Source organism: Lepidochelys kempii, chromosome 4, assembly GCF_965140285.1.
Source record: "Lepidochelys kempii isolate rLepKem1 chromosome 4, rLepKem1.hap1, whole genome shotgun sequence".
Classification (NCBI taxonomy): domain Eukaryota; kingdom Metazoa; phylum Chordata; order Testudines; family Cheloniidae; genus Lepidochelys; species Lepidochelys kempii.
The window spans coordinates 116464764-116486879 of NC_136383.1; the positions used below are offsets into that span (position 1 = coordinate 116464764).

General features: G+C 40.6%; 1 protein-coding gene across 3 annotated transcripts in view; it reads left to right on the top strand.

Moving 5' to 3' along the window:
• Positions 1–21357, top strand: part of EVC (EvC ciliary complex subunit 1) — an 80250-nt gene extending 58893 nt beyond the window's left edge. For 2 of the 3 annotated variants that reach the window (XM_073342535.2, XM_073342534.2), the window contains 8 exons: positions 6784–6893; positions 8403–8613; positions 12583–12789; positions 13599–13743; positions 16153–16264; positions 17817–17943; positions 18538–18631; positions 20286–21357. In XM_073342535.2, the coding sequence (XP_073198636.1) occupies positions 6784–6893; positions 8403–8613; positions 12583–12789; positions 13599–13743; positions 16153–16264; positions 17817–17943; positions 18538–18631; positions 20286–20362 (1083 nt within the window). In that variant the 3' untranslated portion in view covers positions 20363–21357. The other variant, XM_073342536.2, reaches the window with a different exon arrangement.
• Positions 21358–22116: the final 759 nt, after the last annotated feature.

The following is a 22116-nucleotide window of genomic DNA, read 5'->3' on the forward strand; positions in this document are numbered from 1 at the left end:
AAGAGTAAGGTAAGTCGACCCTGCGGTAACTCGACCTAAGGTACGTAGCTAGAGTTGTGTAGCGTAGGTCGACTTACCGCGGTAGTGTAGACATAGCCTCAGAGGGGTTAATGCTGCTAGATAACCGCTGTTTAGACAGCACTATAAGACAGAATTCAGCAGCCATTCAGTTCAATCCCAAGCATGTATTCCGAATGTAGATGAGGCTGTTGAATACCCTCCAGTTTTAGTGCATCTCAACATTCATAATGGGATGGCCGAGTAAAAGGATAATGTTTCATATACTTCTTTTTTTAAAGAATAAAGGTTTAGCAGACAATTATGTTAATCATCATAGAATTATAGTATAGGAATATCTACTATAATACAATCATCACACCCCTCTCTAAATTGCCATCATAATTGACAGTGTTTTTCAATGTAACACTTGTCTATACAAGAGTTTTCACGAGGGCCTGTCCAAAATTGTGGAACAAACTTCCACTAAGGGAACTAAGGGCTTATCTGCATTGGGAAATGGACAGGCAGAAATGTGCCGGTATAATTATACTGTTATAGCTGTGATGGTATAACTGTCCATGTGGATGCTCTCCAAGATTTAGTTTCTTTTTTTGTTGTTGATTTTTTGTCTCATTGGAATTGGTTTAAACTAAACCCAAAAAAAAGGCACTCAATCCCCGAAGAGAGCATCCACACAGGTATACAGCAGAGCTTAGCAATATAATTATACCTGCATAGCTGTGCTGGTAAATTTCCCTAAGAATCAAAGACCTCACCACCTTCCACTTCAAGTGTAAGGTGCACATCTTCGACCTGTCTTCTCTGGTGTGCACGTTTAAAACAAACAAAACTCAACCAAAACAAACATTTCACCGCACACACAAGTCTTTCCCCGGGGCAAGGATGAGAGAATGAACCACATGACAAATGTTAGTCATGTCACTTAATACCCTACTGGAAGGCACTCAGCTACTACAGTACTATATAGGAACCAATATATACATATAAAATATAATTTACATACATTTTAAATTTACAAGGCATAATTATGTAGGGCACAAAGCTCTCATCTGCATTTTGAAGAAAGTAAGAGCATATGATCAGCTATTCTATGTAATTCTTTAGTCTCTTCATTTCCAAAGTACTTTTCCTAAGGGGACTGCAGATTTCTTACCAAGATGATTCAAGATGCCTTTAACATGTAGTGGATTGTATTTCTTTTTAAGTGTATTTTTCTTTGCATTTAGCGATTTAGAGCACATTTAGGATGGGAGTCCCTTTAGAAAAAAATCCTCTTTATTTCATTGCTTTGTGGTTTTTTTAAGAGACATTTTGATAGTTTAATTTTGCCTGCAACCTAGAGGACACAAACAGGTGCAAATGGGAATAAATTAAGAAAGAAAAGAAGTGCTGTGCAATTTGCATAATAGCCCCCTAGCTCACAATTTAGAGAAAATAAAGTTAAGGTCTGTGCACTAGTTATACACAGCCAGATGCTGGGCTTGGTTAACTGTGTTACCTGGCATTCAGTATGCATCACACACCATCTACAGGCTGGCGAAGCAACATTCCTTCCTAGGTGCTAAAAATGTCAGCGTCCTCTCCTCCTTTTTAAATTCCAGAGGGGAAAAAAGGGGGGAAGGGGGAAGAGAACATGGAAGTGAGCTCATAGCTGTGTTCAATTTGCCATTGTGTCTGAGGGTAACTCACAAAATTATGTGGTTTTGGTTGCATAGTGGAGAGCTATTCCACTCTCTTGTTGGCTGAGAGCAGTGCCCACAGCTTCAGCAGATCACATAATTGGCCTGTTGCCAGGAAACAAAGCTGCAGCAAAATGTACAGAGACAGAGGAGGAGGAAGGGGCTTCCATCAGTGAGCCTTCCAGATCCCTAGTTTGACTCCCACAAAGGTCAGAGTCTGCTTATTCAATCAATTTTGACATATCATGTGAATCTTCTCTCCCTCTCTGAGTCTGGTGGATGCTCAGTATTTCAGTGACTGAAATAGCTCTTCTTTTCAAGTAGTCTAGCATGCCTTTTAGTTACATCCCTCTCCAACCTTAATACTCCCACTTCAATTATTGTTCCTGGATTGAGAGTGGACTGTAGTGGTTTGAAGGGGATGAGGAATCAGAGCTTTTAAGTTCCAGTCCAGCCGTTGACTCTCAGTACCACAGAGCAAGTCATTTAACCCACCCACTGTACCGCAGTTTACCCATCCTTAAACTGGATATACTGCTAACCTACCTGTGAGATTTTAGTAGTATTTAGGGCCAAATTGAACCACTTAGACACAGGTGTGTACTGAAGGGGAAATGCTGTGGCATGCCACATCAGGAGACTTCAGGGAAGGATTGTGCTTCAGGAGCAAATAGTCCCTCCCCGTGCAGCCTCATGCACAGGAGAATGGTATAGGCTGCACCAGCCTTCCTGATAGTCCCACTTTCTTCCTTCAGTGCTCCTGGTATGAGGGCAAGACCATGGAGTAACAAGCACACTCAGGTGCCATACTCAGGTGGTGGAAATTAGAGCAGCCCCGTGGCATCTCTAACCTGTGCTGGGGCTCAGAGTCACACAGAGCCACTCTGCGAATGGGGGAAACTGTAACCAGCTATAAGCGTTAACATGTTACACAGCTCCCTAACAGCCTGGTGCAGCTGTGGAAGCTCAGTGCAGCAGAGAATCCAGTCTTCTCTCCAGGCCTTCCCTTTCAATTTGCCTGACACACACTTATCTGACTAGGGCCCAGATTCTCTCTTGACTTTGGGTTTCATTGTGCCACATCAGTAGTACAAAGCAGCTCTGAAGTGGTGCATATAAGGGGAGACCCTCTGTAGGCATAGAGCCAGCAGGTGAACCAGGAGAAAGGGGATATGGCTAGGGCTCCCTGGACTCCAGCAAGGCTCAGCTGCTGTCTTTGGTCATTGGCATAGTTTAAAGAAGCCTACATGTTGCTCTGGCCTGTAGCTGGAGGCTGGAACAGACCAGTGCAGAGTTGACTGAGGATAGGAGCGCAAAGGAGGCATCACGCTATCTTTGTGCACATGGCCTCTCAGCAGTGCGTTCCTCTCTCTTATGACCGAGGATCTGGGCCTACGTGACTAGTTCTTCATGCAAGCCTGTTTGCAAGGGTTTTCATTGAGAGGGAACCTTGGAAACAAGGACCATTAAGAAGCTGAAAAATATGTTTCTATGTCTAAGGAGTCACCACAGGAACCTTTATCAGTATTTATGATTAGATCTTGTGCTAGATGTTCTCTCAGTGAAAAATAGGACTCACTCATTTTCTCTAAAGGGGAGTTTACCTAGCCTTATACACAATGGTGGTGCTCAACAAATAATTAACATCAATGAATATATTTCCCTTCTTTATGATCATTCTGAGTCACTTGGCTTGTTTGCAGCCTGTCTGGAATGGACAAATTTGGCTTTTTGTTTGATTGCAAAAATAGAGTCTCTCCTTAATAATTTAATCCACAAAATATTAGAGAATAAACTGGCATATAGACACCTAAAAATGACTTCTCTGTCAATAGCCAGGTATCCCAAAAAACAATGCCAAGAGAGCAGCCTCTTGCTGTCCATCTCTAAATTCCCCTTCTGAAAATTAAAAAAAAGTCTGCTCAGCTCTTCTCATAAGAACTGCTCAAAGAGCGAGAGTGAGTGCACAATACACAGCATAGTGGAGAAGTTTTAGAAATGAAAGGGCTCTCTAGGGATATGCAGTTAGCTAGGAAACAATTGGTAACCTTTTCACAACCTAAGGTGCAATTCAGACCAGTAAGGGTTTGTGTTACTCCCTGCTCTGTAACACTGACTGCTTAACTGCTCTGCTGCTGTGGCTCACAGCCTGGACACCAGCAGACAAGCATACAGTATCCCAAGTGTCTGTGTGCTCTGCAACCCTGATTCAGTATACTGAACTCAGCAACCTGCCTACACCACAACAGCCCTACACTGGTTTCCACCAGCTTTGTTTACACCTGGCAAGACGACCCCAAAACCCTACTTCTGAATTTTCCCAAAATCCTGTTTGGTCTGCAACATCCAGCCCTTTTCTGGACCATTCAGAGAAATAATATGGTTTGTTTGCTCTTTTAAAGAGATAATACTCAGCAGCTTGCCACATTAACTGCAGTTAACAATTACTTCTGTTCAAACACAGCACTGGGTTGGTTTAGCTTAAAAGTAAACCAAATTGATTAGCAAAAAGGACATAGGTTACGTGATGCAAAGTAAAAGAAATAAAGTTAGAGAGGGTTACAAACAAAAAGTAAAAATGCACTTTCTAATGGCTAAGATTTAATTCAATAAGTTACTGTCTTGGTTCAAGGTAGATTTGTTATCAGTCTTTTTTTCTAGGACACTTCAACCCCATTGGTTAAAGGACCCATCTTTCTCAGCTTGCCAGAGCTCTGGCCCCTTATTCAGTGATGGATGCCACAATGGCTTATTCTCTTCCTTTAAAACTTCCCAAACTCATAGTTTTGTCCCCACACTCGAGATGACCTCACGCTGTTCTTCCCCTCCTGTTCTTCCATCCTCCATGTTTTGGGTCACAGTTTGGTTAATTTCATGGGAGACATGTAGATAGCTTCCTTCCCTCCTGTCTGAGAGAAAACCGGTTTCTCTCTGTGTTTGGGCACAGACTTTAAAGTTTAATATTATTAATTATCCACATTTCCTCATATAGTATTAATACATATATTTCACAATTATATTGATCACCAGTGTGTCATTAGCTTCCAGAAAAGACCTTCCTTGATACACTTTTACAATACAGTAATATTGTATACAATTAGTTGATTCAGTTATTTATTTGAAGTTTTTAGCCCTATCCACCCCGAGGCAGTCTCCCACACACACAAGGTTAATGGCTTTGTTTCCATTTTGTGTAAATGTGCCTTCATGATCTGTGCCTGAGGACAATACAATACACATTTTCTTTGTCTAGGACAGACTGGGCTTATGTACTGCTTGCCAAATACATTTCTAGAACATAATTCTAGCACATACTCATAACTTTGTACATACCCTGTACTCACATCATGGAAGACTATTAATGATCAGGGAGTTATTAGTTTTCCAGTGGTATCTTACATGGCATCATTTAGCTACAGATTATGACAACAGTGTGTTATGTATAGCGAGTATGTCAGTCCTGCCGAAAGCTGCTGATACAGAGTAGTGAACCGCAGGTAGGTCTTTGTCTCACTGCCCTATCCATGAACAGAATGGCCCAAAGAGAGATATTGGTACAATTATTTTATTATTACAGGCATTTAGTTGGCACCCATCCCTGTTGTATCCAAGGGCTTTTAAAGTTTAATTTGACACCGGCAGCTGCACCTGCTTGCAGCTTTACCATTCAGCTATGAATCCAGAATTTTATCATTTTGGATGTCCTGGCCAAATAGGTACATCTTGCAGCCCTTCCAAAAGTGGCTAGGTGGGCTCAGTAATGTCCACAAGGAGTGCATATGAGATAGGAAGACTCAGTATCAAGCTTTACCATCAGCATCTGCAAGCTTCTCACCTTGTCCAATTCTCTTGCACCTGCAAGAGTCTCCGCTTGTTCCAGGGTCCAACTCTCTGCTGGGGTTAATGGGCTCAGCTCTCTCAACTTAACTGGTGCTTTGTCCACTTACCCAGAACATCTTCTGCTGGAGTGAGCACAGATCACAAAGTGGATGGGAAGCAGTTTTTGAGACATAAAACTCTAAATTAAAGTATCTCTCTCAGGCTAACTAGTACCTTGAATTTCACCCAACAGTCATTTGACTCCAGTGCAGCCTAAAAATATAATGCTTCAGCCTTCAGTAATAGAAGAGCTTAGGGCATAAGTGCCCATATTGTTATAGGTTTAGTGCCGGCAGTATTGTTAGCACAGCACAAGGCAAAGTTAAGGACAGTCCCTGCCCCAAAATGTTTACAGTCTAAAAGACAGATATATTGATCAAACCAGCTGCACTGGGAGAGCCAGGGGAGGAGAGCTAATTTAAATTGTATTTCACAGATGGGTAAATGGAGACACCCAGTAGATTAAACTCCATGTCCAAAGCAGCACAGTGGCTGAATGGTAAAGTCGTAAATGGAATCTGTAAGTCCAGACCCCAATCTCCTTTTCCAACCAATAGACAACACTATCTCCCTTACCTTGTGAACTGTATAAAATATGCATTATTGTTATAGCCTCTCGGTCTCAGGATGTTAGAGAGACAGGGTGGGTGAGGTAATAAAAGATATGGTCCAATAAAAGATATTACCTCACCCACCTTGTCTCTCTGTATGGAATATGGCGTCTGATGCAAGATGACAAAATTTTCACCTTGTTCAGGGAAAGTAAAAAACACACTGCCCTTCAGAAAGGGTCTTCAGGTATGATCTTATTCAGGTGTTCCCAAAAAAATCCTTTGAAGCTCACAGACATCACTCATTAAAATATTATTGTGCCTGTGTTTGTTTGGTTTCCCTCTGCCAGACAAATGAAGAGACCACAAAGTCAAATCAATGGGAAGCACATCTCAGCCCTGATCCAAGCTTTGGATCAGGTCCATATGTACTGGAAAAAAATACTCCTGAACAGCAGGGGCATCTTGACAGCAGGGGCATCTGTAAATACTGCAGTATGAATTCTGTATTTGAGAGCAAGGGAAATAAGGGTCTGTAACAGTATTCATAAACACATGACAGAATAAAAACCCAATTCATAGTATTGCACCATTTAAAAGTGATTAAAATGAGGAAATCTTAACATTGTGGGGTTTCCCCCCTCTTCTCTTAGCTATGGACCAAGGAGTATGCTCTGTCTTCTGTGATGCAAAAACACCTGTATGAGAAACATGAGAAGATTATCCAAGGTGTTTTAAGCCGATCAGGCGGCCTCAGTGAGGAGTGAGTATGGTCTTATCACTTTTAAGAAATGCTGTAAAACTGCAGGTGTAATGCAAAACTCTAGGATAATCCAGGCTTGGGTGGGAGTGATAAAGAGGGACTCTTCAGTTATTCATACCAAGAGAGAATTACCATAGGTTTTGAATTGAATGAGCATTAATTTTTCACTAGCTAAAACTGCAAAAATCCTATGATAAGGAAAAGCAAACATCCTCACTGTGTCATATTAACGCTTACTAGTAATCGTGATGGGTTACACATGGACCTTTCCTCCTGGTAGGACAATCTGTGGTTTGTCAAAGGGTTTGTTCTCAGTGTATTTATTCTTGTTTCTAAATCATCCCTAACTTTGCACTCATAAATTCGCCTGCTACCTAGGAACTGGATTTCTCTGCCTCACTTTGTAGCAGGCCAGGGTTCCTGCTATACACCAACCATAGCCTCCCACAAGATGAAGTGCTCAGTTCACTGGTCTTCTCTCTTGACCTTTAATCCTTTCTGCTTTTAATCTGATACACAACTGTACATATCTGTTAATACACTTACTTCTTCCTGCCCACTCTCTCTTCCTGTCTTGATGAAGAAAACTACAACTTCATCCCATCTTTCAGATAAATGTCTTAGAGATACAGTTCCTTTGGGCAGGAATAGCCTTCTCAATAAACAACTCCAGGTATTCTGTCTGTCTTTTTTCATTAAGACACCAAGTGTCTTCATTGGACCATAACTTTGACATTGTGTGTTACTTTGAAATCTTTCTCCTAAAGTATGCATGCAGATCTGCCTATCACTATCTCTGCAATATTACCACTATATACCACTGTCTTGACACCACCTTTGCATAAGTCCTCATGTAGTCCTTTATTTCCTCTGACTATTGCAATTCTTCTCTGTGACCTCCACATCCTGAGTCTCCATTATGTTCAGAAAGCTGATGCCACCCTTCTAACACACACAAGCATGCCTACCTTGCCCCACATCCTGAGACAACTCCATTAGCTCCCCATCCATGTCAGGAGGTGGCTCAAAATTGCCCTCTTTATTTCTTAAAATGCACCATGAACTTCCTCTACCTGCTCCCCTCCACTCAAACGCTTGTCTTATCTCTGTCCCACAACACAGTACCATCGCTGCTGGTGGCAAAGAGTGTTGTGCAGCTCCTGAAATTTGGAATAGCCTTCCCATATATCCACCCGTATACACATGCACTTTCCATCTCATTTCAAATGAAGAGATCTTTTACTGCATTATATAGGCTTCTTAATTTCTTTCCCTCCTCTCTTTTTATTTTTACTTTGTCACTTCAAAGTTAGAAAATTGTCATAGTGACATCTGTACTGTATAACTCTGTAAAGCATTTTGGGATATCATTTGTAGGACAGCCCCTGCATTGTATTTGTTGTAACTCTTTCGTCTGTGAGCTATGACCATCACTGTTGAACATAAATACGCACAATAAAGTAGTTTGGTTGATAAATGGAGATTAAAAAGCCATGATCCCTTTCACAGGTCTGCTAAATACATATTACGGAAACACAGGCTCTTGTTGTGTACAGTTCTCAGAAGGTTAGCTGTCCGAAATGTTGCTATGGCTACTCTGACTCACATGAAAATGTCCCAGAAGAAAAGCTTGCTTCAGGAGCTAAGAGAGCAACATACTCTTCAAAAGAGTTCCTCACACTGTCAAGATGAACACCAATGGCAACTACAGAAAGCAATGGTATTTATAATTTCCTGACCGTTTTCACTATAGTTCTTCCCTTGTATAATGTCTGGCATTGAAAGCAGCCTAGGGAGTCCCAAAAATTAAAGAAATACCCATCATTGACATGTCAGGTGGCTTAGCACAAGTATCATTTCAATAGAAAATTACGGTTTCCTGCAGCCTTAGGTATACAAAGGACATCACTCCTCCTTTAACTGTAAGGCTCCTCTAGCAAGAACAACAAAGATTTTTGTTTTTTATTTGATATGAAAGCAACAGTTGAAACATACAGTGCTAGCATGTAAAGGAAACAAGCCCATGCAACAAGGTGAGAAATTCCCACCAGAGCAGCGAGTAATCGTGCACTGTAAAGACCTTTCGTTGGGGTAAAGGGTTCCTATGTCTCTCAACAGACCCAAAAATATGTTCTGTGGTGGTCATTCACTCCATTCGAGAAGCTGACCATCTTCTCCTTTTCCTTCCCTAACTTAGCAATGTCCTCTAGCTGATCTATTTTATGTGTTTCTAGAGTTGGGAGTTAAATATATTCATTGGCCGTTCTTGAGTGTTTGTCTCTGGGAAAGAAGTATAGTTTGTATCTGCATGACCTTTCTGGAAAGTTAATCTTCAGTTCAATTATTTTCTAATGTATACTTAATATAGATTTCAAATATCAACGTTCCCATCAGGCACTCAGGTTAGTTCCCAACCTATCCAACACTGCTGGATATGTAAGGTTGAATTTCCTATGAAACACAATGTAGCTGTATGACCTATAGAAAGTGCCTTCAGAAGCTAACTACAACTGTAGCAGATGAGTAGCTTCTGTAAAACTCAGCCCTGGTCTTTCTTCAATTGCCTGCCTATTATTTGACTCTATCTTTCATTCTGTGCTTTAAGTAGGAGGGTCAGCAACTTTGTCTGCAACCAGATGCCAGTATAATTTGGATACCCATTTGGTATGGCTTTGTCCATCAAAATATTCCCTATTGAATGTAAAAGTCTTGGATATTATCAATACTGCCTCAGGTTAAAACAAACACATTTTTACCACATTCCTCCTGTTTTTTCATTTAACCTACCTCCCACTTGATACCCACATGGACACTGATTAGCAGCAGAGACTCTGTTCCCCAGCAAGATTCTGGATAGATCAGGTGCAGGGTATGAGGCATGTTCTTTTCACCACCCCCGTCTTGTACTGCTCTGTAGAGGCCAGCCACAAACTGGCCCTCTAAAGAAATGCCAAGAACAGCACCTTATAATTCCCCCTGCCACAGGAGAAAGGGGAAGGAGCTGACTAGCAAAAAAAAGACAAAATCCAAGAATGTTAAATGGGATCCTCCAAAACTAGACTCCAGAGCCCTTACATGAGCAAGGGTGCGAGGGGATAACAGATTGTCTGACTGAGAGTCTGTAAATTGTTTACTTTTACAGTCTTTTTTAAAAGTCATTTAAATTTGAGCATATGCCATTTTAGATGAGCTGCTAGATAGCGTAATGGGGGCAATGAATCTTCTAATTTAGTATAAAACTGTAAATGTCATTCAGGAAAACAGCAACACAAACCCAAAGTTCAACTATGATGAGATGACATTTGTGCCTTGTAAAAGAAGAAAAACAGGTAAATAAAATTCCTGTTGGCTTAAGACAGAAAGAAATCAGAAACTTCTGCCTGAATTATAAATAAAGATGTGTCAAAACAGTCCAGCATTAACATAGGCACCCTCACTCTCCAAAATAACTGTGGGTAGTTATAGTTCTACTCTCATTTTTTACTTTGCGTGAGGAATGTAGTTACTTCGAGCAGCTGCCAGATTAATTTTATTTTGTTGGAAGCTTACCCTCAGAATAAAAAGAAAAGAAAGAAAGAAAGTCCACATTTAATTCTAAATAGCATTGATTTGAAATGCAGTTTTCGTAAACACTCTCTTCAGTGTTGTTCCTGTTTTATCCCATCCTATCCCCTTACTCATATTAGTGTCAGGTTTCAGAGGTGTAGCCGTGTTAGACTGAATCAGCAAAAACAAACGAGGAGTCCTTGTGGCACCATAGAGACTAACGAATTTATTTGGACATAAGCTTTTGTGGGCTAAAACCCACTGATGAAGTGGGTTTTAGCCCACGAAAGCTTATGCCAAATAAATTTGTTAGTCTCTAAGGTGCCACAAGGACTCGTCATTTTTTCATATTAGTATGATATTTTGGAAGGACAAGATGTGTCACAGCATAAGGACTCAATCTGAAGGATTTGAAATCTGCTGTAATCATGGGACTCATCTGAATAGTCTGAGCTCTACATAACATACTGTTTTTAAACACTGAACTATTTCTCCTGGAAGCTGTCTGCTATAATGACAGTACCTTGCTCTTATTTGGCACTTTTCATCAGCAGATCTCCAAGCGCTTTACAGAAGAGGTCAGTATTAGGACTGGCTGGTAAACAATTCAATTTTGCAAAAAGTTTCAAGGTTTCAAAATTAATTTTTGTTCCAATGCAGAACAAAAATTAGAGCTTCTGGAATTTTTCACAAAAAACACGAGAGACAGAGACCAACCACTCCCCACCACACACCTCCCCAGCCAGTAGCCTAGTAGTTAGAGCATTTACGTTGGATGTAGGAGACCTGGTTCAGTTCCCTGTTCTGCCAATTCAGAGTGGGTTGGTTTCCTCTCTCCCCACTTTCAGAAATTCCAGCCTGGACCTGAGAAACTTCCTGATGAAATTTTCATTGAAACCATCACATTTGCACAAAACTTTTCAGTTTTGGCAAAACAGTTTTCAATGGAAAAGTTTTGCTGAAAATTTTTCAACCAGCTCTAGTCAGTATCATTATCCCCATTTTACAGGTGGAAAATCTGAGGCACAGAAGTGAAGTGACTTGCCCAAGGTCACTCAGCAGTGAACTATGCCATGTTATGTGTTAGCTTTCTGTATGCTCACAGATGGGTAGCACATAGAATTTGCTTAAAAAATGTGGTATCTTTTCAGTGCTTCCCATTTGGGGGGGGGGGGGACTTCTTGAGATCCAGCAAATCCCTAGATTGCTGCGTGCAAGCAGCACCTGACCAGCTTCTGCCATCGCTAATAGGTATCAATTAAGTAAATAATATTTATAGCAGACCGAGTCAAGGGATATAGAAATAATTGCAATGCCTGGAACATGTTCCTTTGTAGAAAGTATTTTTACCTTACTTATTCTCTCTGGCTTTTACTGAATTTATGTTTAAAATGTGCCTCATTTTCCCCTTCTCTCCTCCTATACCCTCTGCTAGAGAAAACAGGTGTTTTGAATTACTGTTATCTTCTAAGACCTTACAATATACTACCCTCATCACCCTCTTATCTGAGTGCCTGAGCATAGTTGTTACTTAGTGTCTTGCACTGCAAAGGATCCCAAAGTAGTTTTCCTACTTTCCATATAAAAATTGCTTCATTCAAAATGCAGCTGCCTCTGGGATGAAACAAATCATCCATTTAACAGTGCCTAGCAAAACTGAACAAAGGTTTAGGACAAAATAGAAAAAAAAATACAAAACAATTGAAACCGTGGTAAGCAATTGTAGTTACCCAGATTGGAATAAAGCCAGGTCATTGAGGTTAGCACACTAGCTGTTGAAAGCTTAGCTACCAGAAGTAGTCAAGACCTCAGTTTCAAATCTCATCTGAAAGAGGACACCTTCGGCAGCACACTACTCCCTAATAGTACACATGATGAACATTCTAAATACACAACCACTCACCCATCTCTGGAGGGAGCCAGAAATAGGTAATTTAGATGTAGTCAAAAGACAGCCTTGTTGCAGGGGTGAAGGGAATTTCCTTTAAAAACCACATATACAATAAGGTCAACTTCGATATAGCTATTAAGATCAATGGACTTATCCCAAGGATGTCTTTGTCTTCTAAAGAATCAAGAGTCTAATGTCCTGTTATTTGGCATTAAAGGTATGTAGCTCTCATAGCTTTTATGTGATTACTAGGAATCTCACATTCTGGAAGAAGAGGAGAAGCTGGAGGAGGAAACTCAACAAACACGTTTGGAATTTCATCAGCAGTTAGTTGCAGAAATTCAAGAAGCTCTTCAGCTTGTACAGCAGCACATGGAACAAGTGACTGGGCAGGCCTTGCTCCAGCATGCCCGGCAAGAAGCTGCTAATCAAAGCTCCGAGGACGGAGAGGACTTCAAGGTATTTGATCAGCCTTTTTAGGAAATGGGAAATACTTTGTCCGATAAAATGGAGGGACACTAGAGTAATTTATTATCCAGCATAAGAAAGCATCACAAGCGGAAGAACTACAACCTGTTATATGATCTTACAAATGCTGTATAGAGATGCAGAGCTCTTCTGCTGACTCATCCTGGCAGCCAGACCAGGTCTTAGGCCCAATTCAGGAGTAGAAGAGAGTTGAGAGCTCTCTCCAAGACAGCTTTAGTATGGTTAGGAGCATATTGGGACCATTTACTACCCAACACTACCCATTTACAAGGAGTTTAAGGTTAATAAATACTATGAATTAAACAGAATGATTGCCAAGTCAGTCAAGATGAAAATTGGTTGATCCATATTAAAGTATATAGCAAGATTGACAGAGATAAGAGGAGAAGCTGCTTAATTTACTGTATGGTGAAAAATGGGAGAGCTGTGTGTGCATTGTAGCTCAAGAGCAGTCTAGTGTGGAATGGGTTATGGAGACTGAACCCCTCCTTCATAGAAGGGGTCCCCTCCAGATGCAGATTGAGGCATATTAGTAGGGAAATTTGCACTGTCACTGTTCATATTGTACTGTTCTGTGGATAAACAGAGGGCTCTATTTTCCAGACCATCAATCTGGCACATTTCACAAGTACTAAATTCACAGACATGCACTTGCACACATACACACTCACACTTAGAAAATGAAGTTTCTGCAAGTCTTCTATTTTTGCTTCTGACGCAGACAGACAGTTTAGTTCTTCCCTTAATAAATTCATAGCTACTTGTACTGTGTATTGCAGGAGAGACTGAGAGAAGCAGCTGTAGAGAGTGTATATGTGACCAGCAATGGTGTCAATAGACTGGTGCAAAGCTACTACCAGCAATTAGAAAAAATCATGGACGGGCATGAAGACAGAAAACTTCAACAACTGAAATCCCTTCAGGGTATGAAGAATAGCAGTAATTATGGGGTGTTAAGCTTTACTGTTGACAAATGCCATTAACGTGTATGCAGTATGTGACAGGCCCCCTTCTTTGCTACCTGGTAAACCTCACTGCCTGGCCAGTTCAGGTGGTTCTGCAGTCACAAATGTATATCTTTTGCCAAGGTGTGCCTTCTTACATAAGAAAACTATGCAACATTGGTTTGTGGCAAGGACCAGCTTCCCCTGCAGCCCACCTGAGCTTCCTTCTCAGCCACCTTTGCTTCCTGTTTCCTCTCCTTATATTCTCCCTTCCCACCCCCCAATTACCTTGTTAACCCAGGTGATTGCCACCCAGGTGATCACAATCCCCTACCAGAAAGTATCTAATTGCCCTCAGCTGGGCCTGCCCTCAGCTAGGCTGCAGCATTGTCAGTGATCAGGGTGCTGCTCTTAGCACCCTGTCACAGCATATAAAGATATCTTTAAACATTACAGAATGTAACAGTACATCACAAAGTAAATTGAATTTGTAGATTTGCTTGCACCTTCAAAAACAATACAAAGTGCTGGAAGTATAATAATGATAGGCTTTGGTTTCCAAAATGTTACCAGTTCACCGAACTAAGACCGTGGCTATACCAGACAATGACCACCACCTCCCATTCAGTTTTCTGTGCTGAAGCATGCGATATAAGGGGTAGGAACTCCAATGCATTTTAGAGCCTGCATTGTTGAACAGGAGCCATGCAGTAAAGGGTCCCGGTATGTGTCATTCAGGGTCTGATCCTGAAAGATGCTGAGCGAGTGTCCTCAACTCTTGAAGGCTTTGGCCCTGATTCAGTAGTGCATCCCTAGTCAGCTCTGAACTTAAAAACCTGCTTAAATCCCAGTGTCTTTGATGGGTCTAAGCAGCTGGCTACAGTTAAGCATGTGCCAAAGTATTTTCCTAATAGGGATGTATTTAAACATATGTCTAAACGGTTTGCTTAAGCAGGGCTTTGAATATCACTCATGACGGAGTGACAAAATATGGAGTGAGAGTTATGGCAGTTACTCATTTTGTTGTCTGTTTGGGTAATATTAATGGTTCAGCACATGAGTATTACTGCTTACAAGCTGTGTGAGATTTAAATTTATAAGCAGCTGCTAAGAATGTGGTTTTGCTCTTTGATTGAAGATGCAGTTAGGGGGAAAAATACTGTCATTGCACTACTTGAGTATAAACCTACTAGCATGATAGAGCAGAAATTTATTTATGTTGGTAATAAAAACAGGAGTGTATCAGGCCCTCGATAATACTGTCTAGACCTGTGTGGCCCAAGACACACCCAGTGAAGAATCACAAATCAAACAAAAAGCAATCATGAATTACTAGAGTGAAAGAATAGTTAAGACCCATGTGCTTTTACTGCTATCCATCTTAGGTTTCTAATAGCTATGAACCACTTCTTCTCTTTTGTGATTCTTGTTTTTATTACGTTAGGAGACAGAGTTCTATAGCACTTTCATCTATCTTTTAACTCTTGCCACCGGTCATTAACCATAACCTCTCTGAGAAACTTCAAATTGGTGCCTTTTCTTCAGATGCTGCCCTGTGACAGCTGCTTCTTGCTCCTTGCCTCTTGTTTTGCTTTCTCCTTATCTTACTGTCTACTCTAGGTCCAACTGTGCCTGACGTACTGCTTGGAAACAGCTGCCATCTCATCCACTTGGAAGTCTGCCATACTATTTTCAGGAGAGGATTGGGCTTGTGCTTGCATCAAGTGCTCCCCTGTGCTTAGGAAAACAAGGAGCCTGCAGCAGCGGTTAGCATAAGCGGTGCCTGTGCTCTTCATTAAAGCATAAGACTAATAAAACTAAACAAGTTTAGAAACCGGGGACTACATCCATTCCTTGTTTTTGACTTCAGTGTAGTTAAACCCAGAATGGATTAGGCCCTTGAGATTAGCCGGGCTTGTTCTTGCCTTCTTCATCGCCCCCTCAAAAAGAAATCAAAATGGGTATGCCTTGAAAACTTCACAACCTAGTTGTTAGTATGAAGGACTCGTGGCTAGCAGAAGTCTAGATTGTAACCTGAGCTGAGTTCTATGACCTGTCACTTGAATTTCTTGTACATTTCTTTTCAGTCTACTGGAAAAAGTGCATAAAAATAATAATTGCCTGAAAATTACCACCTGCATCCGAGCCTGTCTGAAAAAGTGATTTACAAAAAGACTGACCAATTTTTCAACAAATTACAGTAGCATAAGTATACACACTAGGTGTATGTAAGATGTACTTTACACATTAAAACAGCACTAACTTTGGAAAGACTGGCATTGTATTGCATTGTGCTGATAAGAAAATTAATATATTGTCACAACTCAAAGTAAAAACGTCACAAGATTTGTTATTTTGAGCAAAAGATTTTACAGAAATGTTATTTTAGCAGAAAGAACTGAAAGTAACAGACTCAGAAAAAAACAAGAAGAAAATGAACAAACATTGAAAGAAAAAGTGAATCAAAGCACCCTGAACATGTCATCAGCAGTCCATCAAAGGTGAGAGCAGGCGGGAATATTACTTATTCTTGATATTTAAATCATGAGTTGTTTCAGTTTTGTGAACTGAGCTGTGATTAAATAACTTCCAACAACAGACCACAAAAACTTGTTCTTGACATTTGTTTGTGTTTTGCCTTTAAAGAAAAAGGAAAGTGTATTCTCAATTTGTGTGCATCTGAGCTCAGAGAATTGCTGTCACAATTAAACATTTTGATGTTCATTAATCACAATACATAAAGTAACACATAAGGCACTTGCTATCAGAACAGTTTTTTGTAAAAAAAAAAAATTTAAACCATTTACTAAACTTTTAAAAGTTCTTTGGAGTAAATATGAGATTGAGACTTTCAGATACATCATATTCTGTCTAATCTGGTTAAAACAATGAAATCAACCTTAGTACAAGCAGAAGTACATAGTGATGGAGAATGAAGTTTTTGGTTAATCCAAAGTAGTATTTTAGAAATTAATCAATCAACACTTGCACCACACTTGTCATTGTGATTTCTTCTAAGGCCAAATCCTGGTTCTAAGGAAATCAGTGGGGAAGTTGTTTCATTCCATGCTCAAAGAGCAATTAGAAAAAGCCAACATTCCATAAGCATTCAACATTAAAATGGGCCTTGATCATTTAATTTGGTGGTGTACAGGTGGCGTTCGTATTTGAGAATGCTCTAGGACAGCGTTTCTCAGCCTTTTTGTGCTGGCGACCCCCTTTGGGCTTAAAAAAAAAAAACAATCGACCCCTCCCTCCCCCCTTACTAAAAGCTTGAAAAGGTAGGGGCTGAAGTGGCCTGATCCCTGCTACCTGGGGCAGAAGCTGCCCCTGCCCCACCTAAACCTGTCCCGCAACCCCCAGGTTGAGAAACACTGCTCTAGGAGATCAAAGGCACTAATAGTTCTCAGGAATCTTGTGGGTGATTAATAGCGCTAATAACTGATCAGAGGAAAGAAGCATTTCAGATTCAGCAGAGTTACAGAAATTCAGGTTCTACTGTACTAATATTAATCTTTGGCTAGCAAAACAAGCCAAGCAAAGAATACATTTGCTAATACAAGTTTGGCTCAGTCTCAACTAAGCTGTGTAATGCCAAGAGTGAAATTCCTAATTCTTTTCTCTTCTAGCTGTGCTTCCACAAGTAACTTCTCTTGGCACGTGGAGGATACAGGGAAAGACAAAAGAGCTGATTTGAAAATACCATGCAGAATATAACATTGTTTTTTAGGTCAGCCTCTAACCTTAGAACATTACAAAAGAGGGCCTAAATCTTACCAAAAGACTATCCAAAGCAACATATGCCCCTGCAGTTTGGAGGAAGAGCAAACCTACCAAAAAAGAAAAAAAAATCATATTGCATTTAGTGACTATGGAAGCTGTTAAAATTAATTGCTTTGGCAAAATTAATGGTCTTTTTATGGCTGCAAGGGGTGATTTTAGTAGTCAGAGTTTCTCACTCTGTAAGAAACTTTCTGAATAGCACAAAAATAGATCTATTCCCTAGGTTAAACTCACTAAACCCTCTTGAACTAGCCTGCTTTCCTTCACCAGGATGTTGTTACAACAACAAAAATTCTTGGCTCATTTTGATGTGCAGCAGCAGGTTCGTGTGGACTCCTTAAAACAGAAGATATTGATATTGCATCATCTAGAAACACAGCTTGAAAATCAGCTAAAGGTAAATCAAGGTAAAACAAGTTGCAGGTATAGTTAGCTGAGGACCTGCTCCTGCTTCTGTTGAAGTCAGTGGCAAAACTTCTGAGGGGCTCTGAGGGCTTTTTCCAAAGCCCATTGAAGTCAACAGAGAAATGCCCCATTGACTTTAGTGGACTGTGGATCAGGCTCCCTAAGTTTGCAGAAGCCTTTTCAAGAGCAGACCAAATAACGTGTTAAGTCCAATCCTCCTAAAGGGTATTCCATTAGCACAGAGTACAACATTTGATGAGTAGTTTTTATTTTAATGTGCATTTTTCTCACCTCAAGTTCCCTCTGGAGCCAGTTGTGAGCATGCCCACCCTATCATGGAGAGAACATTTTTGTCATCTCCACATCACTTTCTCTTTGCTGAGCAAAAGCAGAGGACATAGCCTTCTTATTACTACTACTAGTACATACTTCGGTTCACAGATGTGACCCTGGTGACTGCCTTGCTCTTCACACTTCCAAATCCACCTATGAGTAGGCTAGGATGGCCTAGAATCAAACTGTTTGAACTTTGTTAGCATTCTTCTCTTTTTATAAAGTATCATAATAAGTCTTCCTTTGTGTTCAGCAAGCAGAACAGGATTTCATCACTGAGCTGGCTGCGTTGGCCCGAGTTCCCCTCACAGTGCGCAAGCAGCCTTTAAATAGGAGCATTCAATCAGGTTAGTGTTGAGATGCTTGCTTGTTTGGAGTTTTTTGTTTTTGTTTTTTTTAAAGCTTCATGCATGGCAAGGGATTTGCAAATTATACACACACCCGCTTTTCTTATAAAATTAGCTCTGAAAACAGGCAATATGTTTAGCCAATTTAGATTCCAATCCAGGCTGATATAGGGCCTCAGATTTACGGGCCAGCACTTTTACCCATTTACCTTCCCCAGATCAGTGTATACTCAGTGGGAAAATAGAGAGAGAGGTATTCAAAAAATAAATGCTCTTGGGGACCCCTCTGTTTAAATGGGTTGAACTATTTATCTAACAGAGGACTCTCCTAAGCTCTTTCAAGCCCAAGACATTAGTTTGCTGGCTATCCTCCTGTCTGACCACACTAGGAAGGATATTCTGAAAGGCACAAATGGCAGCGAGGCACCCATCTCGCACTGAAAATCAATGGGAGTTGAGGATATAACTGCCATTAGTACCTTTGAAAACCTCCCCCTGAGTGGGAAAGGCTTCCAAGTTATCTGCCACTCCTAGCTGAGAGTGGTGGACTTTCCTGCTGGGTTACATCTGGTAAAAGATAGATATAGGCACCAAATAAAAAGATTCAGCTCTGAACATGCATCAGGGAAAAGAGAGAAACTCTGCTAAGTAGAGCTGCTTCATGAAAGTTACCATATCATTTTACACATTTGTGTGAGTCTTACCAGAGATATATCCAGCAGCTTAAGGCCTCAGCTAGCTTAATTCTTCAAACCAGAATAACTTTTGACACCTTCGGCATCCTCTTCAGAAACACCTGACCATAAAGAAGGACTCCATTCACAGATTAAAGTTATTTGTAATCAAACAAGCATCAGAACTGAATCACCCAGGTTTCTCTCTCTGGATGGGGAGGAAGGAATAATCCTCCTTCATTCCCCACCAGCAGCCTAAAAAAGTAAACTCCTATGAATAAGTACAATCATAGGGGCTTTGCATACTTACAGGAATTAACTGCAGCCTTAATTAATTCACTGTTTAAACTGACATGGACAAATTTCTTAAAATGACATCTAGTTTTGTGCCTACCATCCATTGTGGAGCTAAAACTGCAGGTGCAGTTAAATGAGTGTGCAACCTCCAGGTTGAAAATCCAGGACCTAGTTGAATCCACTAATCAATTGCAGTAGTGAAATATTTAGGGTGAGGTTTCAGTTAGGACCACAAGTTCCATTAAGAGTCAATGGCACTAATACTCCTAATTAACTCATTTAGGCACTTTTGAACCCACCCTACCTCATCCCCATGCTATCATCCTCCCCGCAACCATTGCTTGTCCCTGTGGGTCCTTAACTATGAATGCAAAACTAGAGGCATGGTTGAGACCACACAAAAAATATGGATCATTAACATCAAAAGTTTGTCTACACGTTTCCTTAAAATTACAAAGCAATGGCCTTATTCTTTTGGTTGTAGCTCACAGCAATCTCCATTAGTTTGCTAATGCACTTATCTGCTTAAAAATTACCTAATTCTGGCATAATGTCTTAAAGCACATTCTAAAACATGTCAGCCTTTGACAGGTGTGAAAAGAAAGACATGCTCACTGCATGGTAAATCATAATTGAAAGAAGTTACTGTGGTGATTTTAACCCACATTTCCATGCCTTTTCAGGAAAAAGCCAAAAATCAAAAAGGAAGAACTCCCATTCCTGGGGAAAAGAGGATTCTGGTGACTTCAATGAAAAATGACCAGATGCCCCAGGAACAGACTTCTGTATCAGTCAGAAGCTAAAATGGATGCCTACTGAAAAGCATGTTTATAATAACTGATAAAAAATCTGTTTCTTAAGAAAGTACATTGATCTGATTGAAAAAATATAGTATCTACATTCTTTCCTCTTCTGACCAATATTCTTGTTAAAGCATGAACATACTCTTCCCATCATCCTTTTTAAATGCAGGAAGAGCTTCTAAATTTGGCTCCCTAGTCTGTTTTTTTAAATTTTCACTTTAATTTTAGATAGCAATAAGAAATTGTACGTTTCTGTCCAAGCTTGGTATTTCTTACACATGGGGATAGAGTCACAGCTGGTGTAATTCAACCTAGGTCTATTGAAGTCAGTGGAACTACGATGATTTACAACAGACAAAATCTGGCCACTAGTATCTAAATAGCCACTGCCTCTGTTTCCTGGACAAAAGCAGGTGCTGATTGTTGGCTTCTGGAGGAGCAGAGCTGACAGCTTTTGCTATCAACATAATCACTGTTTGAAACATCTCCTAGGGTGCTAACTAGACAAGGAGAAAGAGGCTCAAAGCTGAAGTATGCCAGCTGATTATTGGGGGGACAGCTCAAATTGGTTCACTGGTTGCTGGGGCTTGATGCATTGAACAGATCCTTCTGACAGGCACTACAAATATATCCAGCAGATATATCTTGCTTTTCAAGAACCCTATAGAGCCTTTAGGAAGAGTATTTATCCCCTGAGTGACCTTGGGCTTGGATTGCTTTTAGAAGATGGCTCTTGTCCCTGATAGCATGATTACCATGCTTTCTTGCACCCCGCTTTCCTTCAGCAAACAAGACATTTGTAACAGGGGGAAAGAGCACAGGGCAGATCAGTGTATATTTATCTTGTATGTTTTGGCAGGCCTAAGTCAAGTTGCAGCCAGAAAGTGAAAGCCTAATATTACAATGAAACAAACTCCCTTCTGTTATTAAAATAGAGAATTTTGGTCTGAAATTTTATTTTGTTGGGTTTGTTTTGTTTTCTAATCAGAAACAAATTGCAGAGGCAGCATGAAACTGAAATTGATCAAGGGAAGAATTCAGAGATGCAGGAGAGGTGCAACATGTAGTGAAAACAGTTCTCAGAATTGTCTGTCAGCCTGAATGTTGAGTCCCAAAGCATTTTTCTGGACAAACTGAACTACTGCAAATATTTACTGAGCAGGATCTTTGGGGAACAAATAAGGACCTCATTAAAAACTAAGAAGCCTTATTCCACAACTGTGAAGCAGCGTAAACACAACTCCACTACATGGAGATACAGCATGTGGCCATCTTCCTTAGGCTGATCATGAAACATTCCCATTTGGTTCTGTACAAAAGAACAGGAAGCCAGCTGTGTCCACCAGCTAGAGCTCTGAGAAAGGTTTCCTTTTTGTGAAAAGTAGCTGGATTTGCAGAAAGTCCCCAGCTCGCTGAAATCAAGAAAAAGAAAAGGGGGGACACCGCCTCCAAAAGGAGAGCTTATTAGAGCGGGGGGATGGAGGGGAGGAAGAATATTCTGACCCTTTGGCCAGCCAGGATCCAGGAATTAGAGTTCCAGATTGGCATAAAAACTTGGTATGGTAATGGGTCTCTCTTAGAAATCTGTGCCTTTAGGTTAAATAAAGATCTGAGTGTAGCCTCAAGCAAATTCAAGCCCATCGTGTTGGGCAGTGGTACAAAGGGGGCCTCTTTCTGGCAGGGTGGGGATGGGAAACGAAGCCTGTAGAGG